We start from the raw sequence: 19,779 nt of genomic DNA on the forward strand, positions 1-19,779 counted from the left end.
AAAATCAAGCTGTGCATTTGCTTAGACAACAGTTGCAGAGCCCCTTATTTTGACAGACCTCCTGAAATCAAAGCAATGCATAGAGGCAGTTGAAGAGATAAATCTTCACCAGTCAGGATGTGAGTCATGTGCATGTTAAACCTGCCCAGCTTACTCTTACCAAGACAAAGAAAGGACAAGAAGAAAGAGAAAAAAGAAAGGCTCCAGAAAGTTGACGAAACAACAACAGAAGGTCGATCTGAGTGGAGGCTTACTGAGAAGAGAAGGCACTGCAGAAGTTATATCTTATCTCAACCAGCGCAACCCCTTTAATGCAGAGGCAGTGCACCTTTCACATACCTTCTTCTTTCAAGGGGGGCTCCTACAGGGGGGCTTCAGAAAGAGTAGAAACAGCTTTTCAGCAAGTTCAGAGCTTGCCGATTCCCCTTGATCAATGCTAATGGAGATGGAGGATGCCACCCTCACAGACAAGGCCCAGAAACCACAAACAAGCAGGGACCCCCACCTGGCATTTGGAGCGTCACTCTTTGTGGAGAGGAAAGAAGCAGATGCACTAGACAAATGCAAAGGTCAAGAAAACTGCTGCCTCAGTGTCTCAGGAGTGCAACATGGAACACTTGAACAGAGTCCATCGAAAGGCAGGGTCCAGTTTATATGATTAAAAATTCTGTTCTTTGTAAATGCTTTGTTTAAAAAAATGCAAGTTTGAACTTAATATATTTTCAAGAACGTTTGCTCATATATATTTTCTGACAACAATAAGTAACAATAACACAATCCCCAACACCACCGCCGTTAACAGCAACAACAGTCACTCAAAATAATCAAATTAATCAAATTTCTTTTGAATGTAGATCAAAACCATGAGACACTGTAAGTCTGTAGTTTCATTAAAGCCTGTGTATGGATAGAACAAGTTATCTACTACATATCCATATCCATGTAATTGCATATCAATCAATAGTTAATCAATTAATTCAAAGACAGAATGTCCATTAATTACAGTCAGTGGGAATATAGACTCAACACAGTCTACCACTGTATGTGATGTAACAAAAACATCTTTCTGAAAGAGTGCAATGTAATTTTATGATTTCATGACTTTTTCAAGAAGGAATTATTACGTATACAATCAAAATGAGCCACATTTCTGTTCATCATTCATTATGATTAATAATAAGTTTACAATTAGAAGAGCCACAGAAACAATGCTATGAACTGTTGAGGGAGAATGTTATACAGAAGAACAACCCCCGCCATTTTTTTATTTATTTATTTTTTTTTTAGTTCCTTCAGTATATTTACCGTTGTGGAAATGGAAGGCATTACAGGTTTTTGTTTATTACGGTAATCTACTTTGATGTATTTTCAATATAATGTTGTACTTATATCTTGGAGTTCAGTATGTGTATTAAATATAGCTTACACAGGGTCCTCAATACAAATTCAGTGTATAACCAGAAAGAAAGTTGTGAATTTAAAAGAATTTTAAAGATCACTGAGGTAAAATGTTTGGACGTTTGGACTTCAATTCCAAGATTCAAATATTCAAATATAATGAGACAGATTCTGCTTTTTGATCACATACACAGTCAGTAAGAACAACAGCCCAGAGTGTATCCTACGTGCAGGGTCAAGTACAATGTGGTCAGTGTGTTTGATGGATTAAAGCAAGCTATACACCGACCAACAAGATGTTTTAGGTGCAATTATGAGCAAGAGGAAAAATATTATTAGGTGTCTTCTATAGTCACCACACACACACACACACATACACACCCACCCACCCACACAGTAACTGATGATTATCATGTTGAAACATGTCTATTGTGCATATGAGAGGAAACAGAAAAGGACAGACAGAGGCACTGAGTTTTAAAATGATTTAATGCAGAAAAAATGGTTCATGCTTTAAAAACCAACACCTTACAGCACAGATTCCTTCTGAGGGTCAATGGACGAAGAAATAACAAATTTATATTATTTCTCTAAGCCCTTTTCAAGGGTTCCTCCTTTTTTTAAAAAAAAAATCCATTTCAATCAGTTCTTTAAGATGCCTTTAGGTAATGTTTTAAAGGCATCTTGGCAACGCAGTACCTGAGAAAGCCCCAAAGGTTTCAAACACACAGAAAAAAAAATACAACAAACATAAAAACAAGATAAACCCAGTTCAACATCTGTACCAAAATATACTGTATTTCATTCGTACATATAGTCACTGTATATGTTTATATTTATATAAAAATACACTGCAAATCATTTTGCTCATTTTGTAAGGCCCACAGTAAATAAGCATGTTTAAAAAACACTCACAGGTCACAAAAAATAGACATATTTACACCTGTTAAAACTGTAATCCCATACATATGAATGTAAAATAACCTAGACTTTTGAGTGCCGTTGACTGAACTTTAAGTAGCCTCCCGCGGTGTGGACTTACCAAACGAACACTTACGTTTTTCCCAGTGTGCTCTTGCAGCTGTAAACATAGTCTTTACGTCAAAGCTTCGTTTACGTCCTTCTTTTTGTTCTTTATATATATATATATTATGTTCATTATTTTGGACAATAGCCAGTGTGTATGATACATAATGAATGAAGAACCCAACATACGTTTTCTCCAAACTCATCTGACATTATACAATAAAAAGAAAAGCTACAATGGATAAAATACACGTGAAACAAACACAGTTGCTTTTTTTTTGTTTTGTTTTTTTTTTTTTTTGCTTATTTTGAATACTCTGTATTTGTTCGTAAAAAGGCACAAAGATTTCTGCAACTGGACGTTAGAATAACTGGACATTTAGGCTTCTGACGTAAAAAAGGAATGTATCTTCAATCAGTGCTAGGACTTGGCTTTAAAGACCTTTTCCTTGTAATTTATAAAGGAGACTTTTTATTCACAGTTTTCACCCATAATCCTCAAAGCAAAAGGAGAGGAACAAAGGCCAGATAGCGACAAGATAGACACGTGAGCTCAACGTAGGCTAGAAAAAGTGGAGAAAAATCCCAGAAAGCAAAGTGCAAAGCATTTTTTAGCACTGATGTAAGAGGCTACACAACAATGTCACCGTCAAGTATCAACACGAAAATGAAGCCTAATAAAGGCAGTGATTTCCTTAAAGCCCCTAAAAAGCAGAATGTAGGCATTGGGATTGTGTTTTATTCTATATAAAGGTCAGCTAATCTTATTTCATCCAAAGGTTCAATATTGTTTCTCTCGGCACATTTTCAGGAAATCTAAAGATATCTTTGAGTGGAAGTTCATTTCTTATTCCAAGAAATTTAAAATCCTTTCTAATGGTCCACTCCTCCCCAAATGTTGAAACACAGCATATACTGCATCTTCCAACTGCAAATGTAAAAATGATCCAAATGGAGATGTGAGGTTTACTTCTGAGAGCAAGTATATATGAATTTTGCTGGCACTTTATCCAGTGTAATTATTAAAAAAAATTAAATCAATTATCATTAAAAATACACATTTGGGTCAGAGTAGACTATATATATATATATATGTGCAAATAATTCTTAACAGTATAAGGACATACAATTATTATGCACATGCAATGAGACTAAATTAAAATCTACAATAAGACTATGTAAGCATTAATGTATATTAAGTAGTAGGACTTCAGTGTATTTCATACTTCTTACTATTTTATTACACATTACCTATGCTGAGATAAGCATTTATAAAATGTATGTTGTTGTGTGTGTGTGTGCACATATATGTCTGATATTTTCATTCATTAGGACTTTAAAATGAAAGCAGTTTTCACAAACTGTCCTAGTGGGGACTTCTCCTTAACACCTATAAAGGTGTTACCCTTTGATGTATAGGTCATTTATTTAAAACTGAAACATGCTTATTAAAAGACGTCCTAGACAACACCGGAATCTGATTGCATCAGCTTGTCAGACTCTTTAAGCAAAGCATTTATATTTAAAAGTCTTCTGCCAAATATTATTATTTATAGTAGACATAATCAACACTTGGAAATGGTTAATTCAGCAACTCCACTACTGGTTAATAAAGTAGTAATAAGAACCCAGGCACTGGCTTTTTTAAAGCTTACAAGGGCATTATTATGCACCGTTATACTGATGTGTTCTCCAACAGTTTTATTTTATCAAGGTGCTGTTTTGTTCCAGTCTGCTTTTTATGCGTTTAATTTATGATGTTTACAGTAAGCTGTATGTATATCCAATTCACCGCTTCATTGAAGGTATCTATTTTTTTTTTTACAAGAACCTTGAAGACGTTATGTTTAAAGGACTGTAATGGTTCTCTGACAAAATCCTGACAAACTTTGAGAAAACAAGGACAGTTCAAACTAAGAAGAAAAATGAAAACCAAAGTAAACCACGAGGCGTTGTATTCGTTTAAGAAAGGTTAAGCTAATGCAGAAAAAAACAAACAAACCAGTGCTTCAGAATAAAGTGCAAGCTGTAATATGTTCCCCAAAATGTCAGAGAGCATGTTTTTTTTTTTTTTCTTTTCTTTTTGCTTAGGATGAGCTACACTGCATATGATATAAACACACATTTTGTGGATTAATATCAAAGGACCAGCCATGGTGTCATGCTATTGATGCACAAACAAACAAACACTCAACAAAGAGCTCACATAATGAGCATCTGACTTACATAACCGTTTTCAAAAAGACAAAACAACAACAACATAAACTGCCCTACATCAAACCATAGGAGTGTTTTGATCCAGATTGTCATCAGCTCCTCATACACGATCGCCGCCTATCTGCCTTTTAATGTGGTCACAAGGCAATAAGACAATGTCACCATATGGAGCCCTGGTAGTACCAGCACCATAACTACGAGTATGAGTGTGAACCTGCAACAACTCACGTAATAATGAAAGAAAACCCACTTTAGGTCAAGCATCTGTAATAGTGCAGTTACAGCTTATAGCTACTGGTAGTGTATCCACGGTTACAGATGGATTAACATGGACATGCACTGAATCAACTTCCCTTAATTAACAAATGCAACTTGCTAGTACCTCTGAAATTACATGTCGTTACACGTAAAAACGAATGTTAACACATCAGTGGATACATCAACAGTAGCTACATTGCTGTTCTACACGTTATCAATATGTGCCTATGAAGTAATCACAGATATAATACAAAGTGGGTTAAACAAACACGCAAACAAAAACCTCTAATGCTAAGCTTTAATTAAACCACATTTCCTTTCACTATTTCTAATGGAGGAAAGCTATGGTACAAACGTACAAGAAGATAATCATATCATTGGAAATATCAGCAAGGCACTGAGAAACCACAGCAGCGAAAAGTAACCAGAAAAAAAAGCTATAAAATTATAAGATTTAATATAGTTCTCATGTCCCATATGCCCCTGATAGTCCCTGGTCTGTGCATGTGCACTTTTTTTTAGGACACATTCATATGGCGACATCTGTAAAATTAGCTGTAGTCCTGTAATAGTCTGTGTAACAGAAACAACGGCACGCAGACAAAACTCACACTTAAGATGAAAAAGAAAGAGAGACAGAAAACCTTCATAACTTTCCAGGAAATATAGCTGCTCTGTTTTGGTACAGTAGATTAAAAAAAAAAAAAAATCAGCGTGAGTGTCAAAAAAAAAGAAAAAAAAAACTCATCTTATCATTCACGTCCTGCAAATCCTCTTGCATGCCCTCACCCAAACATATTACCTTCAAAAATGTTTAAAAAAATCCTTAAACTTCATGTATTTACTGAGTGTAACTACATAGTATTTACATAGTAGTAACTATGTAATTCAAGGTAGTTACAGGATAATAAGCCTCAATATCAATTAATAAGCCCACAGTTTAAGGGGATAACAGCTGGACCTAAACCTTCATATATTTGCTAATTGTTGCCAACATCACACTTACAGCTGCCTTCTTTCTGACTCGTCCCCATATACTTTTCCACATCATTCACCGAAGCGTGACCACAGTCCTGGACGATGACTGACCACACATTTTTAGGCCAGCTCTAACGAAAGGTGTGTACTCCACGGACAATGTGTGAGGAGAACTCGTATCGATCCTTGCTGCAGTGGCCACAGATGTTGCACTCCAGTGGGTCCCTGTAACCATGACAACCCATGTGGATGGTGTACATGACATGGTCAAGGAAGAGCACCCGGCAGTGCTCACACTGGAAAACCCTCAGTTCTTGACCCTCACGGCCAAAAACCCGAACGCCAGTGTCCCGGGGCAGTGGACGCCCAGCCTCGGCCATTCGTGGATCCTCCCTGGGCCCAAAGTGACCAGGACTGATCCGAGCCGACCGGCTGTGGTTGATCTGCTTCTCCTGAGGGCTGCTTCGGGCCGAATCGGCTGAATCCTGACCGCTGGTGTTACTCGGGGAGCCCTCTCTCCCCACCTGGGGGATCTTGGGCCTGACCAGAGAGATGGCCCCATTGGTAGGGGCAGGGAACTCTGTCGGTGGAGCAGGATGGGGCAGGGGCAGAGCTTCGCGGCTACTGGGACGGTCCAGCCGAGGGCCGATGGGGTAGACCGGGTGGAATAATGGGTTGACCATAGGGACTACTTCGGCCATGGTGAGAGGAGGGTGATGGACCACTGGCCGAAAGGAGTCGCCCAGATAGGACATAGCGTTACTGATGGCCTGGTCCATTATATGAGCCTGCATTATCTCAGCCTCCTTTTCATACTTCAGACCCACGTCGAAGTTCATGTCAGGGTTGGAGTATCGCATCATCTTCTCTCCTTCACAACACAACAAGATGCAGATAACAACAAAGGAAGCATATGGTAAACTCTTTCGTTCAAAGCAAAAGCATTTTCAAACACCACTAGATACTGTTTAAGCCAACACTGATTTTTATCATAGACCAAATTGCTTCCATGCAAGATAACTTCTCCACTGTGGCTGGCCTGATGGCACGCAGCCTTTATTCATCATTGCCAGCTACATCAGGCCTCTTTTATTGCTTCATAACTATTAACATAAACAGATAAGTCATCTGATTACGTCAAATTAAATTTAAGTCTGACATTTGCTTTTATTTATGAATATCATTATTAATAACCCCATTAATAAACCCATTTCCTAGAAAAAAAAGTTAATTTTTAATTGACAGTCTTACAATTACAAGCTGTTGAATGTAGAAACAGTGACAGTTTATAGATTCTCTTCAACTTTTAATGACCAAATGTATTAAAGATGATGACATGAGTTCTTTACTGTTTTATGTCGTGGAAATTATCATTTTTCTCACTATTCGCTCGTGCAGTCTTTCAGTGGTAACAACACTCCCCCCCCCCCACCTCCACCCCCCCCCCCAACACACACACACTTTCAAAACACACTCTTGTCAGTTGCCAGTTGACCTCATTTGATATTTTTTTAATGGAACGTGTTGATGACATCACACCAAAACACTTGAAAAATTTCTCATTTCAAAATTCTCCATTCCACCATTTGAAATGTTTTTTTTTTGTACTACATTCAATTAAACATAGAGTTCTGATTATTTACATTATATTCTGTTTTCAGCTTTTCTAGAAATAGGGTTTGTTTATATAATAATCCAATGTTTAGAGGAGCATGTGATTCCCAGGATTTACAGGAAATGTGGGTGAGGAAAGTGAAGGAAAAGTGCTGTCACTGAACATCAACAGCTTGACACCAAACTGCTCCTCAGCCACCAAGGAGACTGCCCACCACTATGTGTGTTCACAGGCTCTAAGCCCTACTGTATAAACACACGTGTGGGTGTTCACCATCACATGGGTCGAATGCCAAGATTAAATTGAGCTGCCATACAACTTTGAAAACCAGAGTTGCACTTTTCCTTGCTTCCAATAAAAGTTTTTTTTCCTTGTATTATTAATCAATTTTGGAGATTCGTTTTTGTTCCAGCAGCAGTAGCTTTTACTGCACATACATGTGCACAATAATAGTTACATAATCACTGCTGTTGGGACATGTCTGGACATGATTTGAAAATCCCTGCAGCTGTTTAGAATAAGATGAACTGACCAATAGAAACAATTCACAATCCCTCAATTAACTTAATGATAATTGTCTACAGTAAATTTGTAATTTATGAGATACATAAATTAGATTGCATCAAATATATATATATTCACTATTTTTTTTTTTTTTTTGAGTGTTTTTATCTCTTGTTATTTTTGTGTTATTTTGAGTGTTTTTTTCTTGTCTGAATAAATGGTGGAAAGCCCCATGTGGAGCGCGGGGTGAGAGAATTTAACCCGTGCAAGAACATGGATGTGGTGAGGTGTTGCGCGTCATTCGATTAAAGCAATGGCATGGTTACAGGTGTGAAACTAACCACAGTGGGGGGGGAAAAAACATCTCCAGCCTGTTGCGAATTTGGCTCGCTCGCTTTCACTTTATGCAGGGTTTGGATTTAGCAACCGCACTGCAAATAACAGCGCTCCAATTTATTGCATCAGCGTGGGTGTACACTGTGTTCCCGGGCTTTATCTTTGTCATGACTATGTCAGAGGTGCAACGTGACGCTTATCCGGGCATCAGTGATGGACTTCATTGTGGTGCACTCATATTTTTGATTTAGTAATCGATCAGTAGTAAACGCCTGTTTTCGCAGAGTCCCGGCCCTGTTTCTTTTAACCCTTCTGATCATGGCTTGAAGAGGAAACACGGTATTTGTGGTTATATTTAGCACTGAGTTCTCATTTTGAGTAAGGCTACAGTATTTCCATGTGTGGGGCTGTTACTCACATGGCTGCTGTTGTCATATTACTATAGTGTTAGTTATTAACAGAGCTCTTGCTGCGTGTTTTGTTTTTCAGTGTGGGGTTAAATCAGGACACAGAGCACTGGATTGTGTGAACAATTGCATGATTTGGATGAAAATGTGCAACGGCCGTTGTAAATTTTTGATAAATGATGCTGGCTGATAAATCCCCTTGTTCTACACTTCTCCATCTACCCCCTTCACTCCTCCTTTTACATACAACTGTTAGCTTACTACGTGCTTCTTTTTGAGTTTTATTTATGCAGACATTCTCCCAATCCTCGCTGTTTCTTTGTACATCAGTTTGTTCATTTTAATCAATTATTTTTTAGATGTTTCTACATTTTTACAATTAATTTTCATTGATGTTCATGACATTTGCCAGATGTTTATATCCAGAGTGGCTGAAAGTTTCAGTTGTGTAGTAGAAGTAGGCAAATAAAATGGACGTCTACAGAAATATGCTAAATGTAGTTTAGAAAATGGCCAAATATATTATTATTATTATTATTATTATTATTAATATTATTATTATTATTACTGGATCATTTTCTTGGTCCATTTTTATATCTATTTCATTTCTTTAAAAATATATGCTGTGTTTTCAAAAATTGTAAATAAATAAATAAATACAATATGCACTACTGTTTTTTACTATTGTTGGCTTCCATTAAATTTGGCTTCCCATCTTCCTCAGTTTCAATGTAGTCCCTCTTCAACTCACCCACAAACTTCTGAGGTGTGGTGCTCTTCCTTTTGGCCACACTGGCCTGCAGTCTCTCAATGACCGGTGGCCGGTCAAAGGGCACAGATCCTGGAGGCTCTCCCAGACCCCTCTGATCCTTAGAAAGCTCTGCTATAGACCAAAGCAATGAGATTAGAAACAAGCAGCCAGGGAATATGTCTGCTTTAAACTATGCTCTTTCTGGACTTGTCCCTAAGGCAGTGATTCTCAATCCTGGTCCTGGGGGGCCACTACAGTGCCCTCCATGCTGTAGTATTCTTATAACACTGTCACGCCCACTTCAACCGTGGAAGGGCTTGTTAATTAGCTCATTAGCTACATCAGACACGCAAAATGTCCAGGGCAGCAACCCACCAGGACCAGGATTGAAGACCACTGCCCTAAGGTCAATAAGCTCAAAGACAAGTGTTGTCTAAAAGAGTATGAAGCCCCTTTTAAAAAGGTAGCCATTTTTTTTAATCTCCAGGTGGATCCTGGTAATGCTCTTGTTAGTGGAAGTTTTGAGGAACTTGAGCTGCCGGTTCTTACTCATCTTGCATCAACAAGTCCTATCCCACTCACCTGCGTATGGGCCCGCGTTGGAGGCGGAGTCCATGCCAACGCTCTGCAAGTAATTATGACACCTCTCTTTGTGCTCCTCCAATGAAGTGCGCTGTTTGTAGCTCCGGCCACAGTAGTTGCACTTGTGTGGTTTACCCACTAAAAAAGAGAGGACATCAAAAGAGAGAATCGCATCTATTAGTAAGGAGGCAACTCGACTCATTCAGACTGTATGCTCAACTGGAGTTTCGATGTTTGAGTGAGTAACCCAGAGAGAGTGGGCACTGTCTCACAATGATGCAATCACTGAGCGATGGCCTCAGCAGAAAAACGAGTAAGAGCTCAGAGTGGAACAATCCCACACAGAAACAAAACACTACGCCAAACGCAAATGAGACCGGCTTCCTCCACACGGCTGGCAGAAGAGGAGTGTGTGGAGATGTAAGATGTATACGTAGATGTAAGAAGTGTGTGGATGTATTCTAATACACAGAATTCTCACACACTAAGGGTTAAACCGGCAGGAAAATCAGCACTATGGAACAAACTCTTTTTGATTATACATTATGCAGAGGAACACACACTCACACACACACACACACACACAAACAAAGGCAGTCTTTTTTAATCATCAGGACATAGACATGTATCTTATTGCTGTCAGAATGACACCTAGTACCTCTTTTTGGGTATTTTTTATATATTTTATATATTTGAACAAATACATATTTACATTAATACCTTTCTGTAGTAAGATAGAGGAGAAGAAAATATAATAAAATAATATACAGCCATATAGCATTTAAAATGGACACGCTCTCCATAAATATGAAGATTATTTGATCGATCTCTGTCTAGACACTAAGCAATTTTGTGAGTCGCTCTGGATGAGCTAAATCCTGTAAATGTAAAGTGATCTGTCATCACAGTGGTCCCTGCAGTGGGTTTTACTCGTCCACTAAAAAACACGTATGTGTGTGAGAAGGTGTAGCTTTCAAAGCATTATTGCCTTTAGAACTGATACTTTATACCATACTATTATTTCCTTGAGATATGTAGGAGCTCTTAGAGAGGACATCCCCACCAGTCTGCTGACGCTTTTGTTTCCTGTGGGTTTGTTTTTGTTGTAGCTCTATTTTGAAAAAAGTTATCTGCCCTGCACATCATGCAACGACAGGTTAAAACTTTACAAGCTAGTCAAGTGGATTAACTGCCAGTGGAGGTAGGTATTTGTTTTCTTTTTTTGGATTTTTAAACACACAGCTTGTTAAATTATGGCCTGAATAGAGACTAAAACTTGCACATCACACACACACATGTACATAAACACACACCATCCACATATGCACTGAGCCAATACTCCATAGAGTGAAACGAAACACACACACACACACACACTCACACACACTGGGTGTGTAATAGCTGGAAAATCTTTGTTTAGATCATAAAGGAAGGGAGGGAGTTTTTCTGCTTAGCTGGAGCAGGTGTGAGGTTTGAGGTGAATCATTGTCTCAGTTCCACTGACTTTGGGCTGGTGTAGAGGCGATTGGGCGGGAGTACAAAACACACAGGCACACACACACACACACACACACACACACAAACATAAATGACATGTAGCGAGTGAAAAACAGCAGCCCAGACCCACAGCCTTCCAGTGTGGGCTAGGCCAGCAGGACGAGGAGGTGGGCACACGTCATCAGCGGCCATGTTCCAGTAAGAGCTAGGAACAGCTTCATTTAGAGAGTCGATCCCAGGTCCATTCATGGTTTAATTTAGCGTTTAGTCATTCATTAACTCACACTGGCCTTTCATTCATTCACATATAGAGCTTGTGTGTGTGGAGTGTTTTCGTCCATTTACAGGAAAATCAGTGAAAGTCTCGACGTGAATTTGTGAATTTCGTATTAAAACACCATTCTCGTGATTCATACAATGTGTACTAAATATTACTGGAACTTGTAAACTAATAAAATAAAAGCACGATATATGTTTGTATGTCGTTCCAACCCAGCATTATAATTTAACCTTAAACCTGTTCTAAATGCTACACCCATAACCCTAACCCTAACCCTAAACCAAACCCTAAACCTGACACTAGCCTACAAATGGTTTCATTTTTTGGGCTGGTTTATCACTGTCGTTAACACCTAAACATAACCCTAGCCCTAACCTTAAACCTAACCATAAACCTCATTGTAAGCTCCAAAAGATTAGAACCGAGAGTGTATTGTGATTGTGTAATGGTAACACTAACTGATTACAGCACTGTTTCTGTAGCACTTCTTCAGGAACTTAATAATGTATTTGAGTGAATTTTGTGAAACAGTGCCACCAGTGGACAGGAGCTCGCTTACGGTGATTTTCCACTGCAATGTATCTACTCTACTTTGCTTTTTTTGCTTTTCCATTAGGCAAGTTTGATACTTGGAACTGTGTGTTTTCTTTTTAGTACCTGCTCTCTCATGGTTCCAAGCAAGTTGAGCAGGGATCAAACCATTTGATGTAAATTTGCAGAGCACTGACTGGCCTAAGGCTTGTCAATCACAACAAAACGCAAACATCCAGCACAAACTATTTGGTATAGAGTCATTTGGTATATCTCCAACCTACAGTAGAGATCAGGTTTGTTTCTACCTTCAACTCACCCACAACAGTAGCTTGTACCATTATGCTATGGCCTTTTGAAGAGGTTCAAATATGCCCTGGGGTTGTGGCCAACAAAATCTGCAGTAAGACCTGGACGGTGCGATAAGGCATAATAAAACTCTACTGATGTGTCTGAGCTGTTGCGTGGACATGTGTTCATTCCCAAAACAACACAACAACATGTGAATGAACGATGTGTAAACAATTCTTATAGGTACAGTTGCCTTTGTGGTTTCTAAAAATGGTGGTTCCTGTTAGAGACCGTGCTTTGCTTTGTGCAGGTGATCTTTTGAGTTGTGAGGGGAGCTTTGCTTATATATGGGTAAACTAAATAGGCACCACGCAAGTAGATTTGAATGAGGTAGGTACAATGCAGTAGAAAAAGGCCATGATTGCGACATGAATACTGAATAAATGATAGTAACCTACCAGTACAGAGTACGTTGGTACCAGTACCAGGCTGTTTTTTGTAAAGTATATAAAAATAAAATAATAAAATAATATATAAACAATTTTTGGAGAGTCTTGTTAAGATTACTTTATAAAAATGGCATCACCCACAGTGTCAATATCTAATAATTGTGTTGTAGAGTGGAATAGCGTAGAGGATAACTCAACAGCCTCCTAAGTCTACTTAGTGTCTGTCAAATGCCATTAAATAAAAATAAGGCCACTTGCCTCTGATCAGTTGAGTCATCCTAAATAAATAAATAAATAAATAAAATACTTGAAGAGTAAATAAATAATTAAAAGACTTTCTAATTTGAGGGAAACCTGCTCTGATGCTCTGTGGTCAATTCTCTATAGTAAGGACTTTCAGTATTATTCATGAAAAGATACGCAGAGAGACCTGACTCACAGACAGCACACGAGCCTCCGAGCCGTCCCCAGCACACGTGAGACTGTGAGAACAGAGCCAGAAAAGCAAACACCTGTTCCAAGCAGAGCCCTTGCCTTTACCTGTAAAGAGTGCTGCTTCTCAAAACTGCTGCCACTCTTTTCAGTAAGGCCCTAAGAAAAAGAGCGAAAGTGAGACTGGAAGAGACGCAGCCATGGCGACCTTCTCGCAGTTTCACAGATGCCAAACAGCCCTGACTCGTCATCTCATGGCGTGAGAAAGAGTGGATTACAGCACTAAAGCTAAAGAGACGGGATACTACGTCTACTACTGTGGCTAGAAACGAGAACCCAGACACAGGCGGCAAAAAAAAAAAAATGTCTGAGAGATTTCGGCTCAAAACAAGAAGAATAAAAAATGTGTGGGGGGATCTTTGAGTGAAAGAATGAGAATAAATTTGATCAAAGTCTTACTCAATTACGTTTGGGGGAGAACAAAAAAAAATGTAGTGGAATATATTATAGTGGAAAGTCTTCAGTGAAGCAATGGAAATTGCTGTGTGACGTGGCACTGGCGACACCAATCCACACAAAAACACTGATTGTCAAATGTTTTACATTCAAATCTGTTTTATATATATAACTAAATATATAATTAATGAAACGGCATCAAACTGTACTTATTTACTACAGTAAAAAGAGACTAAAGTGCACTTTCATGAAAATTAACAATGTATAATCATACAAAAATACCCCAAATCAGCCTCAAGATTAAAACCACTCACAGGTTAAAATGGCACATGTGAAAGGGTGAGATATATTATGCAGGAAGCAAAGTTTTGTAGCGTTGAAAGCAGGAAAAACAGGTGATCTGAGCCACATAAACTTTCATGGTCGTGTTCCAGTGGTCAGAGCATGTCCCAGTGTGCAGTGTCCAAGTAAAGCCAAGACAGAAACAGGGTCTTGAGCATCCAAAGACACACAGTGCACTCAATTTACTGCGTATGTGACTGGCAACCCTTTTCTCCCCCTGCACATCACCAAGACCATGCACCTGGATCATCTGCTGTTGATCCTTGAACCATTCTGAAAAGGCCCCACTGGATTTTAGAGACGATCTGACCACCGAAACATAACCAACATCACAATATGGCCCTAGTCAGAGCGGCTCAGTGTCTTCTCAGTCCTGAGTCTCACAAACCAATATAGACAGTTACCCACCAACCCTCAATCTATTTTTACCAACAATGAAGATGTAACTCAGACATAAACAAATAGGGCAGAGCGCTGGACTGACTCATCGCACTTGTCTGATGTATGTCTGCAGAATTAGTCAATCTGGGGCAGACCACTCAGCCAGGAGTCTCAGGGCCCTTATATGTCATTGGGTCAATGTATTGGAAACCGAGGTGCATGAGTAAGAGATAGTAACGACGATAGTGATGTCTGGTTTGGTCATGCTTTCAATATTTCTAGAAAGGAGATTTTTTGGATCCTTACAGTAAGTGGAACGTGGCTGAAACAGTTGCCTCAGAGGAGATTCCATCTCCGCAGCAAGAACTGAGCTACACCACAGAATGGAAATAAAAAGAAACCCAGCGGTTTGGTCCAGTGAACTGGGACAGCACCTGCAGACTGTACGTTAGGAAGCGGACTGATAAAACAGCTCTTTAGAGACATGCTGACACGCTTGAATATCTATGGTATAAAAATACATACAGATCGACAGGTGAAAAAGTGCTTCATGTGTTTTTAACAAATAAGAACAGTTATTTGAAACACTGCCATTCATGAAAATGTTCTGAGTATTCAGAAGTTGGACCAGCAGAAAAATCCCTGCCTCAGCATCTATTTTTGACATGCAAATACCTCAAGTGTTGCATTAAAGCCCACTTAACCGCATCCATTCGGGTTGAAAACAGGAAATCGTGAGATGGAGATGACATTTTGCTGCTAGTCAATGCCTATCAATTGTATTTCCTCAGCACAAATGCCTAGCTTTCATGACAATGCCCACCATACCATGCATTTATACCAGCACATTATCATTATCCAATCAGAAATAACCACTGAATTGCCCGAAGCAATAAGCCAGTTACATTTACTTACATTGTAGAGGACTGAGGGAGATTAAGAGCAGAAACACTGCAGAAGTCTGTTGTGATAAATAATGCATGGGGTCAAGCAAGAACACATGCTGTACTTCACAGAAATAAGCTGTGTTTGGAAAGCACAAACAAGTGACCAGTACCTCCTGCTGTTTTGAGAATGCTGTCTCTGAATATTGACATTAAATGGAGTTTACAAGCATTCCATTTTATTATGTTCTATAGTAATCTTGATCTAAAGACAATTTTCCTGATTTTTTTAATTACTATTTTATTTTGGGACCTGCTTTTCCTATGTATCTAACCAGTCTAATGTCAACATTTTATTTAGTTTTATTTATTTAATGTTACAATTATACGGCACCTTTCTAGAAACCCAAGAACACGTTACAATCAACACTCAACATTCAATCCACACACTCGCACACAAACTGGTGAAACGTGAAATCATATATATATATATATATATAAACATTGTGGTAAACTATGGACCAATAGAAATTCTCCAAAAATTACTTGGAATATACATTTTATTTTATTTTTAACCTCTACTGAAAATTAAGAAGGTTTTTTTATTTCAACTGAGGAGAAAAAATATGAATAAATAAATAAACTTCCCATGATTTATACACATAATGTACACTAGGGCTGGGGAATTAATCAAAAATTAATCAAAATCGACATAAGCTTGTCTATACTTATGATACCCATTATTTTTATTCTGTTATGTCCCCACCGTGTGATCATGTACTGTCCCTTTAAAACCACGCTACCAAGTTGTAGCCACATGATTCTGCCCCGATCTGCCACACAGAAGCAATCTAAACACAGAGGTCAACCAAGCAACTTGAGAAACAAGAGAGGAACAAGCTCCCAGCAACATTAGAAAAAAATATTCCAGCTTTAATACCGGAGCGTTTTTACAGTACGAACCTCGTCACTGAAGTGTGAGGGTTCAAAATACAAAACCAAAACTACCGTTCATTAATCGTAATCGAGGTAAAATGTACAATTAATCGTGATATTTATTTGCACTTATATCACCCAGCACTAATGGATTCCTGACTCGCAGCATCCTCATCAAATCAAATCAAAACCCCACCTAAGCTAAACTGTGAGCTACAAACCTTAAGCTACAAACAATTAGAAACTACATGATTGTTTACAGGGAAACAGCTAACACAAGAGTTTACAACAACAAAACAGGTAAATGACAGGGAGCTTGAATGAATATAATAAAACACCATCACCATTGACAATGAAATAAATAAAAATTTAAACACAGATATGTTACATTTTCCTTGGGTGCTCATTTAAGACGTATACATACTATCCTTTTGGGAACCCCTCTGGTCTAGCATTTCCCCGTATATCAGGAACGACAGTATTGATGGTATTAAACAGTTTCAGTTCATTTGCAGTTATAGTCTTAATGTCTGGAGACCAGTAGTTCCCTCATGGAATGTGTTGTTCTCTCCTGTTAGTGATGAATAAACAAATGTCCTCAAAATACAAGTTAAATAGGTTTGCGATGTTTGTCTGTAGCTACCTGACATAATGAATGAACAATGGATACCGCTGATTATGCCATATTCCCAGTCACAGATGGAATCACCATCTTTAAATCGTTTAAACCAAGATTCACATGCACTTTTGGATACGATATTATCATCAAGGACAGAATGAGCGTTTTTGCAGCGTTCATTTTTTGATGAGAATTGTTGAAGAATGAATGCAGTGATGGCAATACAACCACAAGCATACATCTAAAAATAAAAAATATAAAAAAATATAATTTATGATTACCAGGCACACACACACACACACACACACACACACACACACACACTCACCAACACATGCAGTTCTGCATAGCAAGCTTTTACAGCCACACCTGAAACAAGTCAGCCTCTCTGCATGAGAACTTAAGTGCTACTCAAGCATTCTCTCTCTCTCTCTGTATCACTCCCTCCCTCCCTCCCTGGGCCGCCCGCCACCTGTCTCCCTGTTGCCAAACTCGCTCGCAGGTGGAAGAGCCTTTCATGTGGCGCCCAGTTGCGCAAGATGCAGTCGAACCTGCCCAAGTTCCTCACATTCCACACTGGCACAGGAGGGAGGTCCAGGAGCCAAACAGGACAAAAGCAGCGTCCAGCACAAAGACGTCTATTCCCTCCCTGCTTCGCACGCTGATGCTAATCACAAAGGAGTGAGGCTAGACCGGTGTTCCTCAACCCACTCCTCAGGGCCTGCTGGACCGTCCACATTTTTTTGCTCCATCCCAGCTACTCATTCACCTCCGCTCAGTCGTAAAGAGAAGTTCAGGAATGTTATGCTTGATTCATGGAGAAAATATTTGATGTGTTCTTTAATTGGAAAAAGCTAAAAAAAAAAACACGCAGCTGAGTCATTTATTACAGAAGTCAACGGACAGATGCTGGGGCATTCCATTAAAGACAAAGAGCAGGGAATATATCGGATTGGCATCATCCAGAAAAGTAAACTAGGTTTATTTGAATTTAGATTGAATAGAAACCTTAACCTTATCAGTCTTACCATAAACAAAATACAGTCCGATCACAGGTAACAGGAAAAGTCAAGGACCAGAGTTTGTGGCATGGAGAAGGCTTGTGGAAGTTGTATGACTGCATGTGCTATTTCATATTAGATCCAAATAATCAGAGTTTTATTGAAAATTAAGTTCGCCGACTCCACCTTAAAAAAAATGTGCAGTGCTACCTTTTTTTCTAAATAAAGGAAAAGCTTTTATGATACATAACCGTCTCTGATACTGACACTGAAACATGAGCATTCAAAAACGTCACAGTGGAGTAGTACAGCAAAATCTGAACTTTACATTTAACCCTTTCGTGGCTGTGAACACCCACGGGGCAGGGAACACCCACAAGCAGCATCAGGCAGCCACCTCAGCACCCGGGAACAGTTGGTGGTTAGTTGCTTCTCTTGTGGGCACTTCAGCTGTGGATGGCGAGGGAGGAGAAAGCACGCTCTCTTCACTCCTTCACGTAACTCATTCACTTCACACACTCCTATGTAACGTTGAGTTTGGTAAGAAGTTCAATAACAGAAAAGGTGGTTGCTGTTTATTTTACAGTGCAGTCTGGTGTCAAGGTGATTTCTTACATATTTGAAAAATACATATTATTTCTGTTTGCAGGTGTTTATATGATTTCCTCAGAGCCTGGAATGAAAATTCAGCTTTACAGCTTTCCTTTATGATCTTAACCTTAACCTTAATCTAATCCTAACTCTAAACTTAATAATGAGCCTAAAGCTGAGCTTCAGATTGGACTGATAAGACCCTAAACCAAACCCTTAAACCAAGCCTTAAACTCAAAAAAAAAAAACATTTGAAAACAGCAGCATTTAATGGTTGGCGAAATTTCTCAGAAACAGAAACCTGCTCTGAATTTGTTGCTTTTCCTCATGTGATTACATCAAGTTTGAGAGTTACTGAAACAGCGCCACCAGGGCACAGAAGTGAACTACAACTTATAATGAGTTGTATGAACTTTCTGGAATGCAGTTTATAGTAAAATATAAAGTACAGTGTGTTGTACCATGCCCTTTTGACAGTGTTAGGAACAATGTGTTTATGATTAACTTGCGAATCCTGTGTAATTACATAGTTGGGTATATGGGAAAGGTGTTTTGCCATGGAATGTTTGAAGCACTACTCACAAACTGGCTGAAATGAACCAGTTCCACTAGTTAACATACGCATCCGAAGAAGGTTTTGATACAATCTTACCATGAATATTTAACTAGCCTGGCTTGTGACTTTCCGAGCTGTTCATATCCATGTAGACTCTAGCCCACTTCGCCCTTGGGTCCCGATAGTTAGTTAAATTGCAGTCAGACTTGTGGAAGTCTAAACTACATATCGGTGTGGGTTGTGACACAACAAGGTACCGCAGACTCACAGGATCTGTGCACGCTTCTGAAAGTAGACGACCATCTACTGCCATTGGCCACAAAGCTGCACATCGTAAAATGCTGTGAGTTTTTTCACAGTATGTGGGCTATAGTGGTTAAAGCCCACTCCCATTTTTTTCACAGCACAAACATGGTGTGTTTAACCCCTTAATGTTTAGTTTATGTGAGTCACAATCGCAT

The 19,779-nt window shown here is 39.0% G+C and overlaps 1 protein-coding gene across 3 annotated transcripts in view; it reads right to left on the minus strand.

The window, feature by feature from the left end:
* Positions 1 to 1,876: 1,876 nt before the first annotated feature.
* Positions 1,877 to 19,779, minus strand: part of ikzf2 (IKAROS family zinc finger 2) — a 45,466-nt gene continuing 27,563 nt past the window's right edge. For 2 of the 3 annotated variants that reach the window (XM_066641017.1, XM_066641015.1), the window contains exons 6-8: positions 10,073 to 10,210; positions 9,491 to 9,622; positions 1,877 to 6,748 (exon numbers count right to left, since the gene is read on the minus strand). In XM_066641017.1, coding sequence (XP_066497114.1) covers positions 6,009 to 6,748; positions 9,491 to 9,622; positions 10,073 to 10,210 — 1,010 coding nt within the window. In that variant the 3' untranslated portion in view covers positions 1,877 to 6,008. The remainder of the gene's footprint in view (positions 6,749 to 9,490; positions 9,623 to 10,072; positions 10,211 to 19,779) is intronic. The other variant, XM_066641018.1, reaches the window with a different exon arrangement.

Source organism: Hoplias malabaricus, chromosome 12 (genome assembly GCF_029633855.1).
Source record: "Hoplias malabaricus isolate fHopMal1 chromosome 12, fHopMal1.hap1, whole genome shotgun sequence".
Lineage (NCBI taxonomy): Eukaryota > Metazoa > Chordata > Actinopteri > Characiformes > Erythrinidae > Hoplias > Hoplias malabaricus.